Genomic DNA, 19,147 nt, shown 5'->3' with positions numbered 1-19,147 from the left:
GGAGCCGACGCCCTCCGGGAACAGACACCTGCTGACTCTGTAGCAAGTCCGCTCTGCCATAAGGAGATAGTGAAACCTTATAAACTGCTTCGGCACATAGAGACCAAGAACCATGGATTAAAAGACAAGAACTTGGAATTCATGAAAGAAAGAAAAAACGTGACCATGAAGGACAGAAGCAATCATTGAAACCACAGTAGATATTGGTGTAATAATTGTTTAATAGTTATTGCAAGTGCATAATATAAAGATTATTTGTAAGATTATATTCCTCCTTTTTAATTTAATTACTCCCCTGGCCACAAAAAATTGCCCGGCATGAAACCGGTTTGTGGCAGGAAAAAGGTTGGGGACTGCTGGCTTAGTTGATCATTATATAATAGTGCACGTCTATAAATCAGTGTTGTGTAAGAAACACACAAAACTTAGCGGAGTCGATAGGAAAGCGTCCTTTAAGTATTCTTACTAGAACTTAATAAAACATGAAAGGCTAGTCTGCCAAGAGGGCAGGTGATGGGCAAGATCACATAAAAAAAATAATAATAATAAATAAATTTGGCCTCTCCGCATGTCATCATAAATAACCTCACATGCCAGGTAGGACACAAGTGTCTTAGGTTGCCGACACCTACTGTATATTACAAACATGACTGCATGCTCAGCCCATGCTTGTCAAGAGAATCTCTACAAGCCCTTTTTTTTTGCTGATTGTTCAATATATCTCTGCTAATCTTTCACCAACTGTGTCCATATTTGTTTTCTGCATTTTGAGTATTACGTTTGTTAAACACAATGAACTCGATTAACAAAATAAACTTCAACCACGTCTTAAGGAATACATATATACCACGGACGCAATGATTGCGTTGAGGCTAGCAATGGAAAAGTACAGGTCTAGAGAAAGCCTATGACAGGGTGCCCAGAGAGGAACTGTGGTACTGCATGAGGAAGTCTGGAGCAGCAGAGAAGTATAGTCAGAGTAGTTCAGGACATGTACGACAGCAGTGACGTATGCAGTAGGAGTAACAGGGGAGTTTAGGGTAGAGGTAGGTTTGAGGTGGGTGTCAATGGTGTTCCTGGTTCAGGAGACAACCGGACACTTCCCTTCAGCAGCAGGTTCATTTTCCTCCGTTTGGGTGAGCTTATAAGGTGTCTTCTTACAACAACTGGATGGGAGGGGGAAATGCAAAACACATCAAGGTCTTTTTTAACATCATCTCATCAAGAAAAAAAAAAGAAAAAAGGATGCATGAATCCAAATGAAAGCCTCAAGTGTAGATTGTGACACGTGTCCCTGCACTTTGCACCACAAGGTGTCAGTTGAGGTTTGCTGTTCGATTTTTTTTTCTCTATAAGTAAATTAGAACAGACAAACAGAACATAAAGACACTGTTTAATATAACAGTTTCCCAGCATCACCTCTAAGTGTCGCCAAAGGGCCAACAGCTCTAGCAACGTGCGTACGCCAGCCATGAAGTTGGAGTGAGGCACCGCACATTTCCACAGTCATTCCACTCTTGATACATCAGAACTTTTGCGTGAAAAAGTACGTGCCAGGTGCACCTTTTGCACATGAGGCCCCAGGTGAAGTGGAAAAGGTTGATTGGCTGTGGCGACCGGGAAAGTACAGGACTAGTATTATTGCTGCAGCATCTGAGCTTCCATCTAGAGATTCATCTCATCTAGTGAATGGCGGATGCAAAAAAGACTACGTGCATTCTTGTACATAAATGGAGTTTAAATTAAAGCAAATCAATCAACTCTTGCATAATACATTTACAATTTCTGAATATTGGGCATTGTAGTAAACATCTCAGTAGGAATGCACCGATCGATCGGCGCCGATTTCTACATATGAAGCCGATCTGTGTCCTTCTGCTCTGCCATTAGATCACTGCCAGGCCTGCCTACTTGCACGAGCATATCTCTCCGCCCCCTGATGTCCTGAAAGCACCGTTTAGCTTGGCTGGACATGTAGATGAGAAAAGAAGTCACAAACAGAAATGACCTACGCCATGTTAATTCTTGTCATTACCCGTTGGCTTATGAGAATGTTATGTTAAACATGCTGGACTATTTCTTTGTAGAATGTATGACTTTTAGGAGCTTTCTGTCCTGTAAGATGTTGCAAGTTACTTCTTTTTTCACTACAAGAAAGAAAAACGTAAACTCAGGACACTGAGTTTCGGTTGTTTTGTTAGTTTGTCCTGTCGACAGTTATTTTATTAACGACCTCAAACCTTGTCATTTACTTTTATTTGTAAAAGCAAAATATACTGCTGTGCAGAAGCAGTAAGGTGAGAAGCTTAAAACAGGTCTGCAGTGCTACCTGTTGCACAAGTTTGGTTTGGTTTCAGTAAAATGAGATTGGAACATTGAAGGTGTATGCTGTCAGTTATTTAAAAAAAAAAGCCAACCTGCCAAACTCTGTATCGGCAGGACGGCCAGAAAATTGCAATCGATGCACCCCTACTATCTTAGCACGAATTTTATATTGCTTCTTATTGTCATGTTCGTGGTTTTTGCCTTCTATTATTTGATGTTTCCATGCCCTGTCTTTAGGTGTTGCATCATTTCCTGTGTTCTGAGTCTGACTTATTTCCCTCTCGTTGTCACACCTGCTCTGATTCTCACACCTGCCCCTCTTTCCCTTCGTCACCGTGCCTTCTTATCCCTCTCTCTGTCTTCTGTCCCAGCCTTTTGTCTTACGCCACAGCCATCTCTGAACCGTTGCCTGATTGTTAGCGATTTGCCAGTGTGGATTGTTTTCTGTTGTACCGAAACGTTTTTCTGGATTAAACACTTCTGTTGCTCTACCGTCAGTCTCTGCCTCTGCATCTTGACATCTGTTCAGAGTTCTTGACACATGCATGTATTTTATATTGCATATTATATAATGCTCATGAAGCACAATGTATTTTTTTCCCTATCAATTACCTCTAAGAAAAGTGGTAGGGCCTTAGTATGAATAAATTAATGAAATACAAAACCTCGATTGACAAAATCTGAAATAAACCTGTTTAGTCTACGTGTAAACCTAAAATTCTACATTCTGAAAGTGTTGATTTTAATTCTTGATGATAGTAGAAAATAAAAACAGCCCAAACCTTGACAGACTTACGAGAACTAAAGCCAAAAAATCTAAATCTGAAGAGTGATAACGTTGGTTTCCGGGATGCGTCATGACAGAGATGGTGCAGTCTTACCCAGGAAAGTCTTGCATGTGAGTGATTGTATCAGGAAGAGGCATTCCATTGCTCTCAGGCAGCAGGAGACTCAGCAACCCTGACAGAACTGTAAGGCTTCCAATGAGGATGTAAGGCAATGAAATGGAATAGCTTCCTGTGGCAACACACCAAAGCAGGAGACGGTGAAAAACAGCGCTGGCTCGAGGGTATTGAAAAGCCTATTTAAGACTAAAGTCGGAGAGACTTAAACCAGTTTGTTGTGACTGTGTTTAGCCATTTAAATCTCATCCACATGATCGTAAAATAAGCTTTTCATCTTTTCAATTTGAACTGAATGCTTTTGGCTCATCAACAAACTGGTGTGTCCAGCCTGGGTGCCAAAATCAAGCCTGCTAGCGTTTGTTCTAGCATGTTTGTTCCTGTGGTTTGGTCTCTGTAGAAGCACGGGATTCTGGTCAATCTAATCTTTTGTCATTTTCTGTCCAATCACTCTGCATCAGAATTATAAAGGCGGTGAGGTTCTCTTTTCAAATATAAATACAGAACCTAATTGTTCACGAAATATAGTATAATGATGTGATGAGGGTGAAATGTTAATTAATTTATTGTTTTGAACTTTTCTGCTTCAAAATATTTATTTGTAGTTAAATAATGTGTTTTGGGGTATATTTGCTTGCACGTAGAAGCAGATGTTCAGCATGTGTGCAGAAGACCATCCTTACTTAGGTAAATGGCGTATGGAGCAACGATGCTGCCTATTCTGGAGGCCATAGAGCAGGCGCCCAAAGCTGTGTTCCTCAATACCGTTGGGTAGACTTCAACCGTGTATGCGTACATGATAGAAAACGCTGTAGTCACAGCAAACTTCCCCATCATCTCCAGTGCTACTGCCACATGCACCAGATCTAGAGGAAATAAAGCAGTATTGTTAGAGAACATTCAGACAAAATGAATATCAAGAAACAAAGACTCTCTAGTGTCTTCTGCAGCTTGCACTTGGGCAAGTTTCAACAGAAACAAGACCGTAAGGGCTTTTTTGAAATGCTCCTCTTAGACAGGGTGTTTGACTGTGTTGTTAGAGACCGAGCTTTTAGTGAACATTCAGACAAAAGCTGCATAAAAGCACTGGAGCCTGCAAAGGGGGGGGGGTCAGGCCTTAATCTAGTTTTATAACGTTTCTTACTTGCTGGAACGAGCAGTGTGAGAAGTAGAAACAATCCTCCCATGAAGAGGGTTGAGAAAAGACTCCGTCGTCTGGAACACCAGCGGAACATGATCCATGACAAAATGTAGGCTGGTATCTCGACTGCAGCAGACAGGAAACAGTTCAAGTATTTGTTGCCGTGAACGTTCGACGTGTTCAGGGAGAGGGCATAGTAGGCCACGGTCAAGGTATTCCTGTCGGAATAATTGTTGAACAAAAACAAAACGCATTGAGACATTTATCCTAGGCGGAAAAGAGCTGGTTGAATAGTCACCAAACTGCTCAACCTGGGTCCTGATCTCATTGTGTAGCCACTATGCAAGGACAATAAAGGCTTTCTATCTATTCGATTTCTATTCTATCATATCCAGTATCACCTGATGTTTATGCCCTCAATCAAAATGTTCTTGGATAGCGGCAGCTACGTCGGGGTCGCCGGTAACGTTCATATTTTGGAGAAGAAAAAAAATATCCTGCTATGGACAAATACTTTTCCTTCAAGAGTTAAATGTGTTTCTTAACCAAACAAAAATGAAACTGTTTTCAGACCTGGCAAGGAAGTGAGAACAAGAAAAATACATTCATGCTGTGAAGTTAAATCTGATTTGGACCATATTTCCATGCTTCACAGCACCTGACAGGTCATTAAATTTGTTGTTAGTGAGATGTCCTGACATGTGGTCAGAGGTGATGCATGGACATGCTGTGCACTTGCATATGTGTGGATGTGTGTGTGTGTGTGTGTGTGTGTGTGTGTGTGTGTGTGCAGGGTCACCGTCCTGAATGTGGACGTCAACAGGGACAGCAGGGACTCACCAGATTACCCACAGCGTGAGAGAGATCCAGCGGATGTTTCGAGTGCGGAGCAGGTCACAGATGTTGTGGGCCTTCCTCCTCTCAGGTTTGCATTCATTCTGCAGGACAGCAGAGCACGAGGAACAAAAACAAAAACACGAAGCAACCGTTTAGCAGAGAGGAGAATTTTATTTTTTTGGAATGTGCTGTTGAAGCATGAACAAAAACCTTTGTGTTTTTATGCACTTGTAAGAGGGATTTCACTGAAATCTCACATGCGAAGGACCAAAGATGACTGCAGGTGGCTCGATTTGGTTCTTTTTGGCTGCATCTCTCACAATGGCCTCAGCCTCTTCTGCTCTGCCCTGAGACAGCAGCCACCGAGGAGACTCTGTGACACACCTGTCTCATAACACAGAGAGAAATCCTGGACAGTTAAGCTCCAGCAGAATGAATGAAGCGTGACAAGCGTATCGAACAGAGATCCATAATATACGACAAATTTACACACACACACACACACACCTACCACCATAAAGTGAGAAGAAGGAAGCTTGGCAGGGCAAGGGCTAGGAGAAGCATCCTCCATCCTCTGATGAAGAAAGCCGCCAACGGCAGCAGCATGTATCCCACACAGAAGAACATATTGCCACCCACAGTGGAGAAAATCTTCCGAACACGTGTGGACAATATCTCCGTCCCTGAGCACAGCAGAATTTAGGATTACAATCTTCAGCGTTGTGATTACCAGTAACAAGTTCAGAACTCAAAACGAGGAGAAAGGAGAGTACCAAGCACAAAGGCCGACCCAGTTCTAGAGGTATGTGCCAGTGCAACAATAAAATAGATGACACAGAACATGGTCCAGGATGAAGAGAAGGCCAGGATGGTGGCGAACACTGAATGGGCTCCAATGGAAACAACCAGCACTATTTTTCTTCCAAACCTGAAAGATACAGATGCAGGTGAGCCTCACTGTCTGCTTTCATTAACCACATCCCCAGAGGTCTTCTCTCAGAAAACCACTGTACCCGCCCAGCACCAGGCAACAAAGGTAATCTGACAGCACCCCCCCCCCCCCCCCCTCGGGAGTGTGATAAAAACAAATATCCACACCCGAGTAATGTAAATACAGGAGGAGACTGTCTTCTAGCACATTGGCCATTTTTGCGTCGTCATTAATATTTGCAATTTTTTTGTGAACTTTTCTTCAGTAAGATCAAGAATCAAACAATGCCAAATTTAAAAGTTACATTTTAGCTTTACATACGACTTCTACTCGGCTCCCAAGTCTCTTTGGTCCCTCTTACCGCTGCCTAACCAGTGCAGTTATCACTGAGGGCAGGAAGTACATTGTACACCGTGAAAAAGTGGCTCGTCTGTCCCTAACCTGTCAGCCACTTGTCCTGAAACTAAAGCACCGAGGAGATATCCACAGAAGACGACAGAGGAAGACATTGGTTTCTTCCACCCTTCATCACACACCAGGTTCCACTGCAAAAAAAAGGGAGAAAAAAACACAGACAGATTAACGCAGCATTTTTGCTGTTAAATACTGAATGGCAATAAAAGGTGTCTTATATTGTACATCAGCATAAAAAAACTACTACTATTTAGTAGTAGTAGTTTTATTTCAGACAGTACCTTAACTCAATAAAGAAATAAAATAAAATGAAACATGAAATGAAACTATTGAGGCGTATCAATATAAAATAGAAGTACATCACATCCTAACAAACTCTAAAAGTCTTGGATCATCTATAAACGTGACTATCTCCAGGCTCCACACAAACCTCTGAGCTGATGGTGGAGTCGTAGGTGGTTCGGTCGTACTCCCACCCGTCCACGCAGCCCTCCGTCGCCACCGTGGACAGGTTCACGTCAACGCCGGGCAGCAAGCCCCCGTCCGAGAAGTTCCGGATGTCTCCGAGTCTGTATCTGCTGCACCTGCTGGGTCGCGGCCCGCCGCCGTGGCTGTCCTCCTCCAGGGGGATGCTGCTGTTCCTCCACGCCGCGCTCAGGTTGACGTGCGCGGGGACGAGGCAGCGGTGTGGCGGCGTGTCAGCGACGAACACGATGGAGAGAGCCGTGAAGGCGTTCGGGATGACGGTCAGACAGAGCAGGAAGAACGTCTGCTGCTGAAAACGTCCCCATTCACCGAGGAACTCGGTCTCTGCGTCAAGGTCTGTCATCTCTGTCCGGTTGCTGTCCGTAGCCGGCAGCGCTAAAACGAGACGGAAGCATTGTCAGACATGAAGGGCTTAACTTTATAAGGTAAGGGAGCCATATAAGACAAATTCATAAGTTTCCAGCTATTGGAATTATTCTGACCCCCCCCCCTCTAAGAGAGGGCACCACGAGGCTGCACTTTAGACCAAATATTTTCCCATGGACAGGTCGCAGTGTTCGCTTATAGACTTTACACACATGGACAAGAACTGACAAGGACTGACGCACGCACGCACGCACACACACACACCCCTCCCTCAATGGCTCTTCTGTCCTGTCCGATTTCATCCTCTGGATTGTCCTCCTCCCCCTCGCTCCATGGTCCCAGCTTCACAGGACTGGCCTGGATCCTTATCATCTTGTCATTCTAATATATGTGTGTTTATTGTGTACTAAATGTGCTTTGTTGTAACTACTTTCTGCTGCTTCTCGAAGAAAAGAGTTGTGTAGCGGCACAATTTATTGCTGAAGCCTGATGCTCACTCATCGATCTTGTTTTGTTTTTGCATTGTACTTCTACTAACAATGAAAATAAAAAAGCATTCCAGTTTTATCCGGATTGCGACTATATCAATATTTATTTTTCGACCATTTGGATCTGATCCAGAATGGAGTCAGGAAGAAATATGAAGGGGAACGAGCTGCTCGGCGGAGGTCTGCGCTCTCTGAGTGCTTTTATAGTTTAATCAGCGTCAGGTTTTATAAACCATCAATTTAACAACAATCAACATATAAAGCCTCTGTGTAACAAACACAATGGCAAACACTGGCATATAAAGCGAGGGTGCACCATCAAACTAAACATAGGATAGATACTCTTCAATTAAAAGCAATAGTCAAATCAAACATCTATATTAAATAAAGAAACAGTCATACCAATAGAGTCTCTGTAGCCCGCCACACCGATGTCACCCTGTCGCATAGAACTCTTCTCAATTGTTCCAAACCAAAGTGAATCTCACACACCCCTCTCTGATCATCTACCTGAGCTTTCAACTCAGTGCTGCCCTCTACTGTTAAATTACAAGCATTGTTTTGAATGTTTCTGCTTCTGGGTCAATGACTGCCATTGGTACTAAATAATATATTTGCAAAATTTAGAGAATAAAAATACACTCATCAAGCAAGTAACAAGCACTCTAGTTGCATAAACATGTAAAATCTACCAGGGGTAGGCAACCTTTTTCATGACGCGTGCCACTTCACAATATACTCAAGCCCAGAGTGCCAACACTTACTTATTTAATAAAACGGAACCGGTCCGCAAGGAATTTATTACCGGGCCGCACAGAAAGAATAACTAATTTATTTAATTTACGTTGCAGCGATTATTACCGTCTAAACGGTGTATTATTTTGAAAAACGACCGGATTTTCTCCCATGTAACATTTGCCAGTGAATTTTCTTGGTCACGTGATCCATTACTAAAAAAACATCAGTAAACTCGGAAAAATGAGGAAAAAGCAAACATCTTTTAGAGCTTCTTTGCAAAAGGAAAAAGGCAAACTGAGGAGGAAGAAGAGGAGCCGACGCCCTCCGGGAACAGACACCTGCTGACTCTGTAGCAAGTCCGCTCTGCCATAAGGAGATAGTGAAACCTTATAAACTGCTTCGGCACATAGAGACCAAGAACCATGGATTAAAAGACAAGAACTTGGAATTCATGAAAGAAAGAAAAAACGTGACCATGAAGGACAGAAGCAATCATTGAAACCACAGTAGATATTGGTGTAATAATTGTTTAATAGTTATTGCAAGTGCATAATATAAAGATTATTTGTAAGATTATATTCCTCCTTTTTAATTTAATTACTCCCCTGGCCACAAAAAATTGCCCGGCATGAAACCGGTTTGTGGCAGGAAAAAGGTTGGGGACTGCTGGCTTAGTTGATCATTATATAATAGTGCACGTCTATAAATCAGTGTTGTGTAAGAAACACACAAAACTTAGCGGAGTCGATAGGAAAGCGTCCTTTAAGTATTCTTACTAGAACTTAATAAAACATGAAAGGCTAGTCTGCCAAGAGGGCAGGTGATGGGCAAGATCACATAAAAAAAATAATAATAATAAATAAATTTGGCCTCTCCGCATGTCATCATAAATAACCTCACATGCCAGGTAGGACACAAGTGTCTTAGGTTGCCGACACCTACTGTATATTACAAACATGACTGCATGCTCAGCCCATGCTTGTCAAGAGAATCTCTACAAGCCCTTTTTTTTTGCTGATTGTTCAATATATCTCTGCTAATCTTTCACCAACTGTGTCCATATTTGTTTTCTGCATTTTGAGTATTACGTTTGTTAAACACAATGAACTCGATTAACAAAATAAACTTCAACCACGTCTTAAGGAATACATATATACCACGGACGCAATGATTGCGTTGAGGCTAGCAATGGAAAAGTACAGGTCTAGAGAAAGCCTATGACAGGGTGCCCAGAGAGGAACTGTGGTACTGCATGAGGAAGTCTGGAGCAGCAGAGAAGTATAGTCAGAGTAGTTCAGGACATGTACGACAGCAGTGACGTATGCAGTAGGAGTAACAGGGGAGTTTAGGGTAGAGGTAGGTTTGAGGTGGGTGTCAATGGTGTTCCTGGTTCAGGAGACAACCGGACACTTCCCTTCAGCAGCAGGTTCATTTTCCTCCGTTTGGGTGAGCTTATAAGGTGTCTTCTTACAACAACTGGATGGGAGGGGGAAATGCAAAACACATCAAGGTCTTTTTTAACATCATCTCATCAAGAAAAAAAAAAGAAAAAAGGATGCATGAATCCAAATGAAAGCCTCAAGTGTAGATTGTGACACGTGTCCCTGCACTTTGCACCACAAGGTGTCAGTTGAGGTTTGCTGTTCGATTTTTTTTTCTCTATAAGTAAATTAGAACAGACAAACAGAACATAAAGACACTGTTTAATATAACAGTTTCCCAGCATCACCTCTAAGTGTCGCCAAAGGGCCAACAGCTCTAGCAACGTGCGTACGCCAGCCATGAAGTTGGAGTGAGGCACCGCACATTTCCACAGTCATTCCACTCTTGATACATCAGAACTTTTGCGTGAAAAAGTACGTGCCAGGTGCACCTTTTGCACATGAGGCCCCAGGTGAAGTGGAAAAGGTTGATTGGCTGTGGCGACCGGGAAAGTACAGGACTAGTATTATTGCTGCAGCATCTGAGCTTCCATCTAGAGATTCATCTCATCTAGTGAATGGCGGATGCAAAAAAGACTACGTGCATTCTTGTACATAAATGGAGTTTAAATTAAAGCAAATCAATCAACTCTTGCATAATACATTTACAATTTCTGAATATTGGGCATTGTAGTAAACATCTCAGTAGGAATGCACCGATCGATCGGCGCCGATTTCTACATATGAAGCCGATCTGTGTCCTTCTGCTCTGCCATTAGATCACTGCCAGGCCTGCCTACTTGCACGAGCATATCTCTCCGCCCCCTGATGTCCTGAAAGCACCGTTTAGCTTGGCTGGACATGTAGATGAGAAAAGAAGTCACAAGCAGAAATGACCTACGCCATGTTAATTCTTGTCATTACCCGTTGGCTTATGAGAATGTTATGTTAAACATGCTGGACTATTTCTTTGTAGAATGTATGACTTTTAGGAGCTTTCTGTCCTGTAAGATGTTGCAAGTTACTTCTTTTTTCACTACAAGAAAGAAAAACGTAAACTCAGGACACTGAGTTTCGGTTGTTTTGTTAGTTTGTCCTGTCGACAGTTATTTTATTAACGACCTCAAACCTTGTCATTTACTTTTATTTGTAAAAGCAAAATATACTGCTGTGCAGAAGCAGTAAGGTGAGAAGCTTAAAACAGGTCTGCAGTGCTACCTGTTGCACAAGTTTGGTTTGGTTTCAGTAAAATGAGATTGGAACATTGAAGGTGTATGCTGTCAGTTATTTAAAAAAAAAAGCCAACCTGCCAAACTCTGTATCGGCAGGACGGCCAGAAAATTGCAATCGATGCACCCCTACTATCTTAGCACGAATTTTATATTGCTTCTTATTGTCATGTTCGTGGTTTTTGCCTTCTATTATTTGATGTTTCCATGCCCTGTCTTTAGGTGTTGCATCATTTCCTGTGTTCTGAGTCTGACTTATTTCCCTCTCGTTGTCACACCTGCTCTGATTCTCACACCTGCCCCTCTTTCCCTTCGTCACCGTGCCTTCTTATCCCTCTCTCTGTCTTCTGTCCCAGCCTTTTGTCTTACGCCACAGCCATCTCTGAACCGTTGCCTGATTGTTAGCGATTTGCCAGTGTGGATTGTTTTCTGTTGTACCGAAACGTTTTTCTGGATTAAACACTTCTGTTGCTCTACCGTCAGTCTCTGCCTCTGCATCTTGACATCTGTTCAGAGTTCTTGACACATGCATGTATTTTATATTGCATATTATATAATGCTCATGAAGCACAATGTATTTTTTTCCCTATCAATTACCTCTAAGAAAAGTGGTAGGGCCTTAGTATGAATAAATTAATGAAATACAAAACCTCGATTGACAAAATCTGAAATAAACCTGTTTAGTCTACGTGTAAACCTAAAATTCTACATTCTGAAAGTGTTGATTTTAATTCTTGATGATAGTAGAAAATAAAAACAGCCCAAACCTTGACAGACTTACGAGAACTAAAGCCAAAAAATCGAAATCTGAAGAGTGATAACGTTGGTTTCCGGGATGCGTCATGACAGAGATGGTGCAGTCTTACCCAGGAAAGTCTTGCATGTGAGTGATTGTATCAGGAAGAGGCATTCCATTGCTCTCAGGCAGCAGGAGACTCAGCAACCCTGACAGAACTGTAAGGCTTCCAATGAGGATGTAAGGCAATGAAATGGAATAGCTTCCTGTGGCAACACACCAAAGCAGGAGACGGTGAAAAACAGCGCTGGCTGGAGGGTATTGAAAAGCCTATTTAAGACTAAAGTCGGAGAGACTTAAACCAGTTTGTTGTGACTGTGTTTAGCCATTTAAATCTCATCCACATGATCGTAAAATAAGCTTTTCATCTTTTCAATTTGAACTGAATGCTTTTGGCTCATCAACAAACTGGTGTGTCCAGCCTGGGTGCCAAAATCAAGCCTGCTAGCGTTTGTTCTAGCATGTTTGTTCCTGTGGTTTGGTCTCTGTAGAAGCACGGGATTCTGGTCAATCTAATCTTTTGTCATTTTCTGTCCAATCACTCTGCATCAGAATTATAAAGGCGGTGAGGTTCTCTTTTCAAATATAAATACAGAACCTAATTGTTCACGAAATATAGTATAATGATGTGATGAGGGTGAAATGTTAATTAATTTATTGTTTTGAACTTTTCTGCTTCAAAATATTTATTTGTAGTTAAATAATGTGTTTTGGGGTATATTTGCTTGCACGTAGAAGCAGATGTTCAGCATGTGTGCAGAAGACCATCCTTACTTAGGTAAATGGCGTATGGAGCAACGATGCTGCCTATTCTGGAGGCCATAGAGCAGGCGCCCAAAGCTGTGTTCCTCAATACCGTTGGGTAGACTTCAACCGTGTATGCGTACATGATAGAAAAAGCTGTAGTCACAGCAAACTTCCCCATCATCTCCAGTGCTACTGCCACATGCACCAGATCTAGAGGAAATAAAGCAGTATTGTTAGAGAACATTCAGACAAAATGAATATCAAGAAACAAAGACTCTCTAGTGTCTTCTGCAGCTTGCACTTGGGCAAGTTTCAACAGAAACAAGACCGTAAGGGCTTTTTTGAAATGCTCCTCTTAGACAGGGTGTTTGACTGTGTTGTTAGAGACCGAGCTTTTAGTGAACATTCAGACAAAAGCTGCATAAAAGCACTGGAGCCTGCAAAGGGGGGGGGTCAGGCCTTAATCTAGTTTTATAACGTTTCTTACTTGCTGGAACGAGCAGTGTGAGAAGTAGAAACAATCCTCCCATGAAGAGGGTTGAGAAAAGACTCCGTCGTCTGGAACACCAGCGGAACATGATCCATGACAAAATGTAGGCTGGTATCTCGACTGCAGCAGACAGGAAACAGTTCAAGTATTTGTTGCCGTGAACGTTCGACGTGTTCAGGGAGAGGGCATAGTAGGCCACGGTCAAGGTATTCCTGTCGGAATAATTGTTGAACAAAAACAAAACGCATTGAGACATTTATCCTAGGCGGAAAAGAGCTGGTTGAATAGTCACCAAACTGCTCAACCTGGGTCCTGATCTCATTGTGTAGCCACTATGCAAGGACAATAAAGGCTTTCTATCTATTCGATTTCTATTCTATCATATCCAGTATCACCTGATGTTTATGCCCTCAATCAAAATGTTCTTGGATAGCGGCAGCTACGTCGGGGTCGCCGGTATCGTTCATATTTTGGAGAAGAAAAAAAATATCCTGCTATGGACAAATACTTTTCCTTCAAGAGTTAAATGTGTTTCTTAACCAAACAAAAATGAAACTGTTTTCAGACCTGGCAAGGAAGTGAGAACAAGAAAAATACATTCATGCTGTGAAGTTAAATCTGATTTGGACCATATTTCCATGCTTCACAGCACCTGACAGGTCATTAAATTTGTTGTTAGTGAGATGTCCTGACATGTGGTCAGAGGTGATGCATGGACATGCTGTGCACTTGCATATGTGTGGATGTGTGTGTGTGTGTGTGTGTGTGTGTGTGTGTGTGTGCAGGGTCACCGTCCTGAATGTGGACGTCAACAGGGACAGCAGGGACTCACCAGATTACCCACAGCGTGAGAGAGATCCAGCGGATGTTTCGAGTGCGGAGCAGGTCACAGATGTTGTGGGCCTTCCTCCTCTCAGGTTTGCATTCATTCTGCAGGACAGCAGAGCACGAGGAACAAAAACAAAAACACGAAGCAACCGTTTAGCAGAGAGGAGAATTTTATTTTTTTGGAATGTGCTGTTGAAGCATGAACAAAAACCTTTGTGTTTTTATGCACTTGTAAGAGGGATTTCACTGAAATCTCACATGCGAAGGACCAAAGATGACTGCAGGTGGCTCGATTTGGTTCTTTTTGGCTGCATCTCTCACAATGGCCTCAGCCTCTTCTACTCTGCCCTGAGACAGCAGCCACCGAGGAGACTCTGTGACACACCTGTCTCATAACACAGAGAGAAATCCTGGACAGTTAAGCTCCAGCAGAATGAATGAAGCGTGACAAGCGTATCGAACAGAGATCCATAATATACGACACATTTACACACACACACACACACACACACCTACCACCATAAAGTGAGAAGAAGGAAGTTTGGCAGGGCAAGGGCTAGAAGAAGCATCCTCCATCCTCTGATGTAGAAAGCCGCCAATGGCAGCAGCATGTATCCCACACAGAAGAAAAGATTGCCACCCATAGTGGAGAAAATCTCCCGAACACGTGTGGACAATATCTCCGTCCCTGAGCACAGCAGAATTTAGGATTACAATCTTCAGCGTTGTGATTACCAGTAACAAGTTCAGAACTCAAAACGAGGAGAAAGGAGAGTACCAAGCACGAAAGCTGACACATATCTCGAGATTTGTGTCACTGCGATAACAAAATAGATGACACAGAACATGATCCAGGATGAAGAGAAGGCCAGGATGGTGGCGGACACTGTGGTGACTCCAATGGAAACAGCCAGCACTATTTTTCTCCCAAACCTGGAAAAGCAGATGCAGACGCTGAATAACCAGCGCAGTTATCTCTAGAGGTGTAACGGTTCACATGATGTCCGAATCGCTTTTGCATGTTCAGTTCTGCATTAGCTCTGTATACCAGCTAGCTCTGTTGTGAATGAGCGGGTTTTCTTCACTGCTGGAGATGTTGTCACGACAACCAGATATGTGCTTTCTGCAGAAAGTTAAATTAATAAAGTTAAGTTAATCTTTCTAGCGAAAACCTTTACGCTTTTTTTTTAAATAAAAGCATTTTAGTGATATCTTTCTGCCTTTTTTGTACCGAAAATTAACCAAACCGAGCACCTCAGGAAACCAAACCGAACTGTAATTACATTTGAGTGTACCGTTACACCCCCTAGTTATCACTGAGGGCAGGAAGTACATTGTACACCCTGAAAAAGTGGCTCGTCTGTCCCTAACCTGTCAGCCACTTGTCCTGAAATTAAAGCACCAAGGACAAATCCACAGAAGAAGACAGAGGAAGACATTGGTTTCTTCCACTCTTCATCACACACCAGGTTCCACTGCAAAAAAGAAAATGAAAAAGACAGATTAATATGGTGCAGTATCTTGTATTCTGTCTTTTTATGCATACATCACATCCTAACAAACTCTAAAAGTCTTGGATCATCTATAAACGTGACTATCTCCAGGCTCCACACAAACCTCTGAGCTGATGGTGGAGTCGTAGGTGGTTTGGTCGTACTCCCACCCGTCCACGCAGCCCTCTGTCGCCACCGTGGACAGGTTCACGTCAACGCCGGGCAGCAAGCCCCCGTCCGAGAAGTTCCGGATGTCTCCGAGTCTGTATCTGCTGCACCTGCTGGGTCGCGGCCCGCCGCCGTGGCTGTCCTCCTCCAGGGGGATGCTGCTGTTCCTCCACGCCGCGCTCAGGTTGACGTGCGCGGGGACGAGGCAGCGGTGTGGCGGCGTGTCAGCGACGAACACGATGGAGAGAGCCGTGAAGGCGTTCGGGATGGCGGTCAGACAGAGCAGGAAGAACGTCTGCTGCTGAAAACGTCCCCATTCACCGAGGAACTCGGTCTCTGCGTCAAAGTCTGTCATCTCTGTCCGGTTGCTGTCCGTAGCCGGCAGCGCTAAAACGAGACGGAAGCATTGTCAGACATGAAGGGCTTAACTTTATAAGGTAAGGGAGCCATATATGGTGACTTCCGTTGCTTCCGAGTGTTAAAACTAAGGGACTTTCTCCAGCCAATCACAGGAAACGTTCAACAGCGAGCTCTCCTCAGCTTTTATATCCTCTCAAGCCAATCCAGAAGACAGATGTTCCACAAGCTCCATATTAAACCTGACCTTTTATTTTTACAGACACACTGTCTCCCATAAATATAATAGAAACATTTCACCCTCAGCATCTTGAGGTCAGACATGCCCCGTAGAGGTCAGACATGCCCTGTAGAGGTCAGACATGCCCTGTAGAGGTCAGACATGCCCCGTAGAGGTCAGACATGCCCTGTAGAGGTCAGACATGCCCCGTAGAGGTCAGACATGCCAGGTAGAGGTCAGACATGCCACGTAGAGGTCAGACATGCCCTGTAGAGGTCAGACATGCCCCGTAGAGGTCAGACATGCCACGTAGAGGTCAGACATGCCCTGTAGAGTCTGGAAGGTCCACCTGCTCTTCAATGCTGAATATCGAGGCACACAACCGTCTTCGTGAAGCGGCGTGAAGCAGTTGTGCAAGTGACTGGACAATAATGGACTTTGATAGGTGATAAAAGTCGTCTTGTTTGAACACAGGTTTATAACCTATAACATTTATAACATTATTTTGTTACTGAGGTTGATGTTCACAAGTTGCAAGATATGCTTTGCATCAAATTATTTGCGACATCATAAAAGCTTCTTTTTTTTTTTGCACACATCCTAATGCATAGTTTTTAAATAAATAAAATGTAGAATAAGTTCAATTCCAACACAGTTAATTCAAAATTCTAGTCAAATATTGGAAAAAGAAAATGTGACAGAATTGAATCAGACAATGTTATTTACCGTTTTCTTTTCTTTTTTTAAATTCAACTCTTCATAGCCTCTCTCATTTATCAGGCACGTTTCCTTGTCAGCTGTTGTTGTAACTTTTAAAATCTATGAAGATAATACTCTAAACAGAGACTATGGCTGTAACTCTTCACAGCCGGTTTCTTCAACATTCTCCTTCATCTATTTGGATTTTCTTGCTTAATTTCTTTTTTTAACCCCTTCCATTTAATTAATTTTCTATCCCTTCTCATTCTTATTCAGTTCTTAATTAGGCATCCTAATTGTCCTTCTTTCTAACAGGTATGCTGTCTTTAATAAAGACATTTTGCAGAAACAACGAACGGCACCCACCTTATGCCGCTACCCTGGAATCTGAGTCATCAATGATTAAAGTTGCGTTCCATTGTGTAAGTGTTTGGAATAACAGAAACTACCTCGGGTGCAAAGTAGCAGTAAGAACCCCGGGGGGGGATTTCAAAGAGGGAATGGATTGATTTAATGTTCTTAGAAAATGCACCAATCAGAGTTTCACTCATTTTAAGGAGGAATAAACTAGTAAATTCAAGAAGTTTACCTGCCCAAAACTTTTATCTCTGCAATAACGAGCCTTCAGTCCAAGGTTTGAATATAATGGACTCACCTGCTCCCAGCGGTGATATGAGCACCGTGTTCTTGAGTTAATCAGACTCCAAATCTGTCCCCATCTACAAGCCCAGCCCCTCAGATTGCTGATTCTTACTACTGGTGCTTTAAGAAAAGGCTCTAAACCCATCGTATGATGATGCACCTCCTCCCCGGCTTTCACAGAGGCAGCAGCCGGCTGTGTGTCAATTAGCTGCTGCCTAAAAGTACAAGTACAATTGTGCAGGGTTGGGATCTCTATCTTACCACCATGAATTTTATCCGGATCGGATCCGGATTGCAGATATTGTCGAGATTTTTTGAGAGAAAAAAATGAGGGTACGCTTGCGTTCCGGCCGACTGTGCATTTAATATTAGAGATGGAGATTACTTCCAGGTGCAGTCTTCAGCCATCTCCTTTGTAAGTTGTTTTCAGTTCAGATGAAGTGGTAAGGTCTTGAGGAGCCCCCCCCCCCCCCCCCCCCCGCCCCTCCCCGAATTCCAGCACAGCACGTAATCCAGTTCAATAGTCCAAATTTGGGTCAAACTTGCTTACATGATTGAGACAAATAAATCCTTCACGCGTGATCTCCTCTGTGTTTCTGGCTCAATCGCGTTTTGCATGAGTATGGAAGCATGGCGGATGGAGGCCCCTCAGTCAGGCTCAAGGTTGAACAGCCGTTGCTCCTGGGAGGGAAAGGGTAAACTCACAAACATAAATATGTAGCGTTTTTTTATTGAACAGGATAGTTAATCATTCATTGGTCATTAGTTGCTTGTGCGAGCTGATCAACAACGTTCCATTTATACACAAGTGCTTATTTAAAAGTGTCTCTTAATGCATTTTATTAATATGCAAAACTCATTTTTCTTGATGATTTCTGCAATACCAACATATTATCAGGCCTCGGAAGTGAGATTGCGTTTGCAATGGACTCAATTCGACATTTAAAGAGAAAGGATAATCTACATAAAAGCTAATCTTATCTGTATACAAATAAACCAAAGTCTCTCCAGCCGTCTCGTTGCATAAACATGTAAAATCTACACAAACATGTTCCACGTCTCAGTGCAGACACGGTGACGCTAATCAATGATTGCATCCACGCCGAGTAATTCATTGAAAGAATTCATTACATTTTTCTCATTAAATTTGGGATGATTTTTTATTTTGTCTTTTTCGAACATGACCAATGACCTGACCCTCGTGATGCATCGGTCTCCTTTGACCTCCGTTTGAAGGTCACTGATGACCTCGCTGAAATGCAAGTACTGATTCGAGGTATTGACAGTGCATGAGCTGAGGGGGAACTTTGAGATGTGCCAGTTTTGCATCAAAATGTATTGTAAATGAGGACATTTTTAATATTAATATTCACAGCTCTAATAGAATATGAAGAAATCTAGAAACACCAAAGCATAATAATACTTTATT

General features: G+C 42.8%; 2 protein-coding genes across 2 annotated transcripts; both read right to left on the bottom strand.

The window, feature by feature from the left end:
- Nucleotides 1-1,081: 1,081 nt before the first annotated feature.
- Nucleotides 1,082-7,379, bottom strand: LOC137900026 (organic cation/carnitine transporter 2-like). The gene is made up of 10 exons (XM_068744067.1): nucleotides 6,981-7,379; nucleotides 6,578-6,681; nucleotides 5,979-6,133; nucleotides 5,717-5,888; nucleotides 5,463-5,589; nucleotides 5,209-5,306; nucleotides 4,372-4,586; nucleotides 3,911-4,093; nucleotides 3,207-3,342; nucleotides 1,082-1,166 (listed from the first exon to the last, which is right to left on the bottom strand). Exons 1-10 carry the CDS (start codon nucleotides 7,377-7,379, stop codon nucleotides 1,082-1,084), a joined length of 1,674 nt encoding a protein of 557 aa, XP_068600168.1.
- Nucleotides 7,380-10,019: 2,640 nt separating this feature from the next.
- LOC137900498 (organic cation/carnitine transporter 2-like) lies at nucleotides 10,020-16,155 on the bottom strand. Its single transcript, XM_068744590.1, has 10 exons — nucleotides 15,757-16,155; nucleotides 15,511-15,614; nucleotides 14,918-15,072; nucleotides 14,656-14,827; nucleotides 14,398-14,524; nucleotides 14,144-14,241; nucleotides 13,309-13,523; nucleotides 12,849-13,031; nucleotides 12,145-12,280; nucleotides 10,020-10,104 (listed from the first exon to the last, which is right to left on the bottom strand). Exons 1-10 carry the CDS (start codon nucleotides 16,153-16,155, stop codon nucleotides 10,020-10,022), a joined length of 1,674 nt encoding a protein of 557 aa, XP_068600691.1.
- Between the last annotated feature and the right edge of the window lie 2,992 nt (nucleotides 16,156-19,147).

Source organism: Brachionichthys hirsutus, chromosome 10 (genome assembly GCF_040956055.1).
Source record: "Brachionichthys hirsutus isolate HB-005 chromosome 10, CSIRO-AGI_Bhir_v1, whole genome shotgun sequence".
Classification (NCBI taxonomy): domain Eukaryota; kingdom Metazoa; phylum Chordata; class Actinopteri; order Lophiiformes; family Brachionichthyidae; genus Brachionichthys; species Brachionichthys hirsutus.
This window is presented reverse-complemented; position numbering and strand designations above follow the sequence as displayed.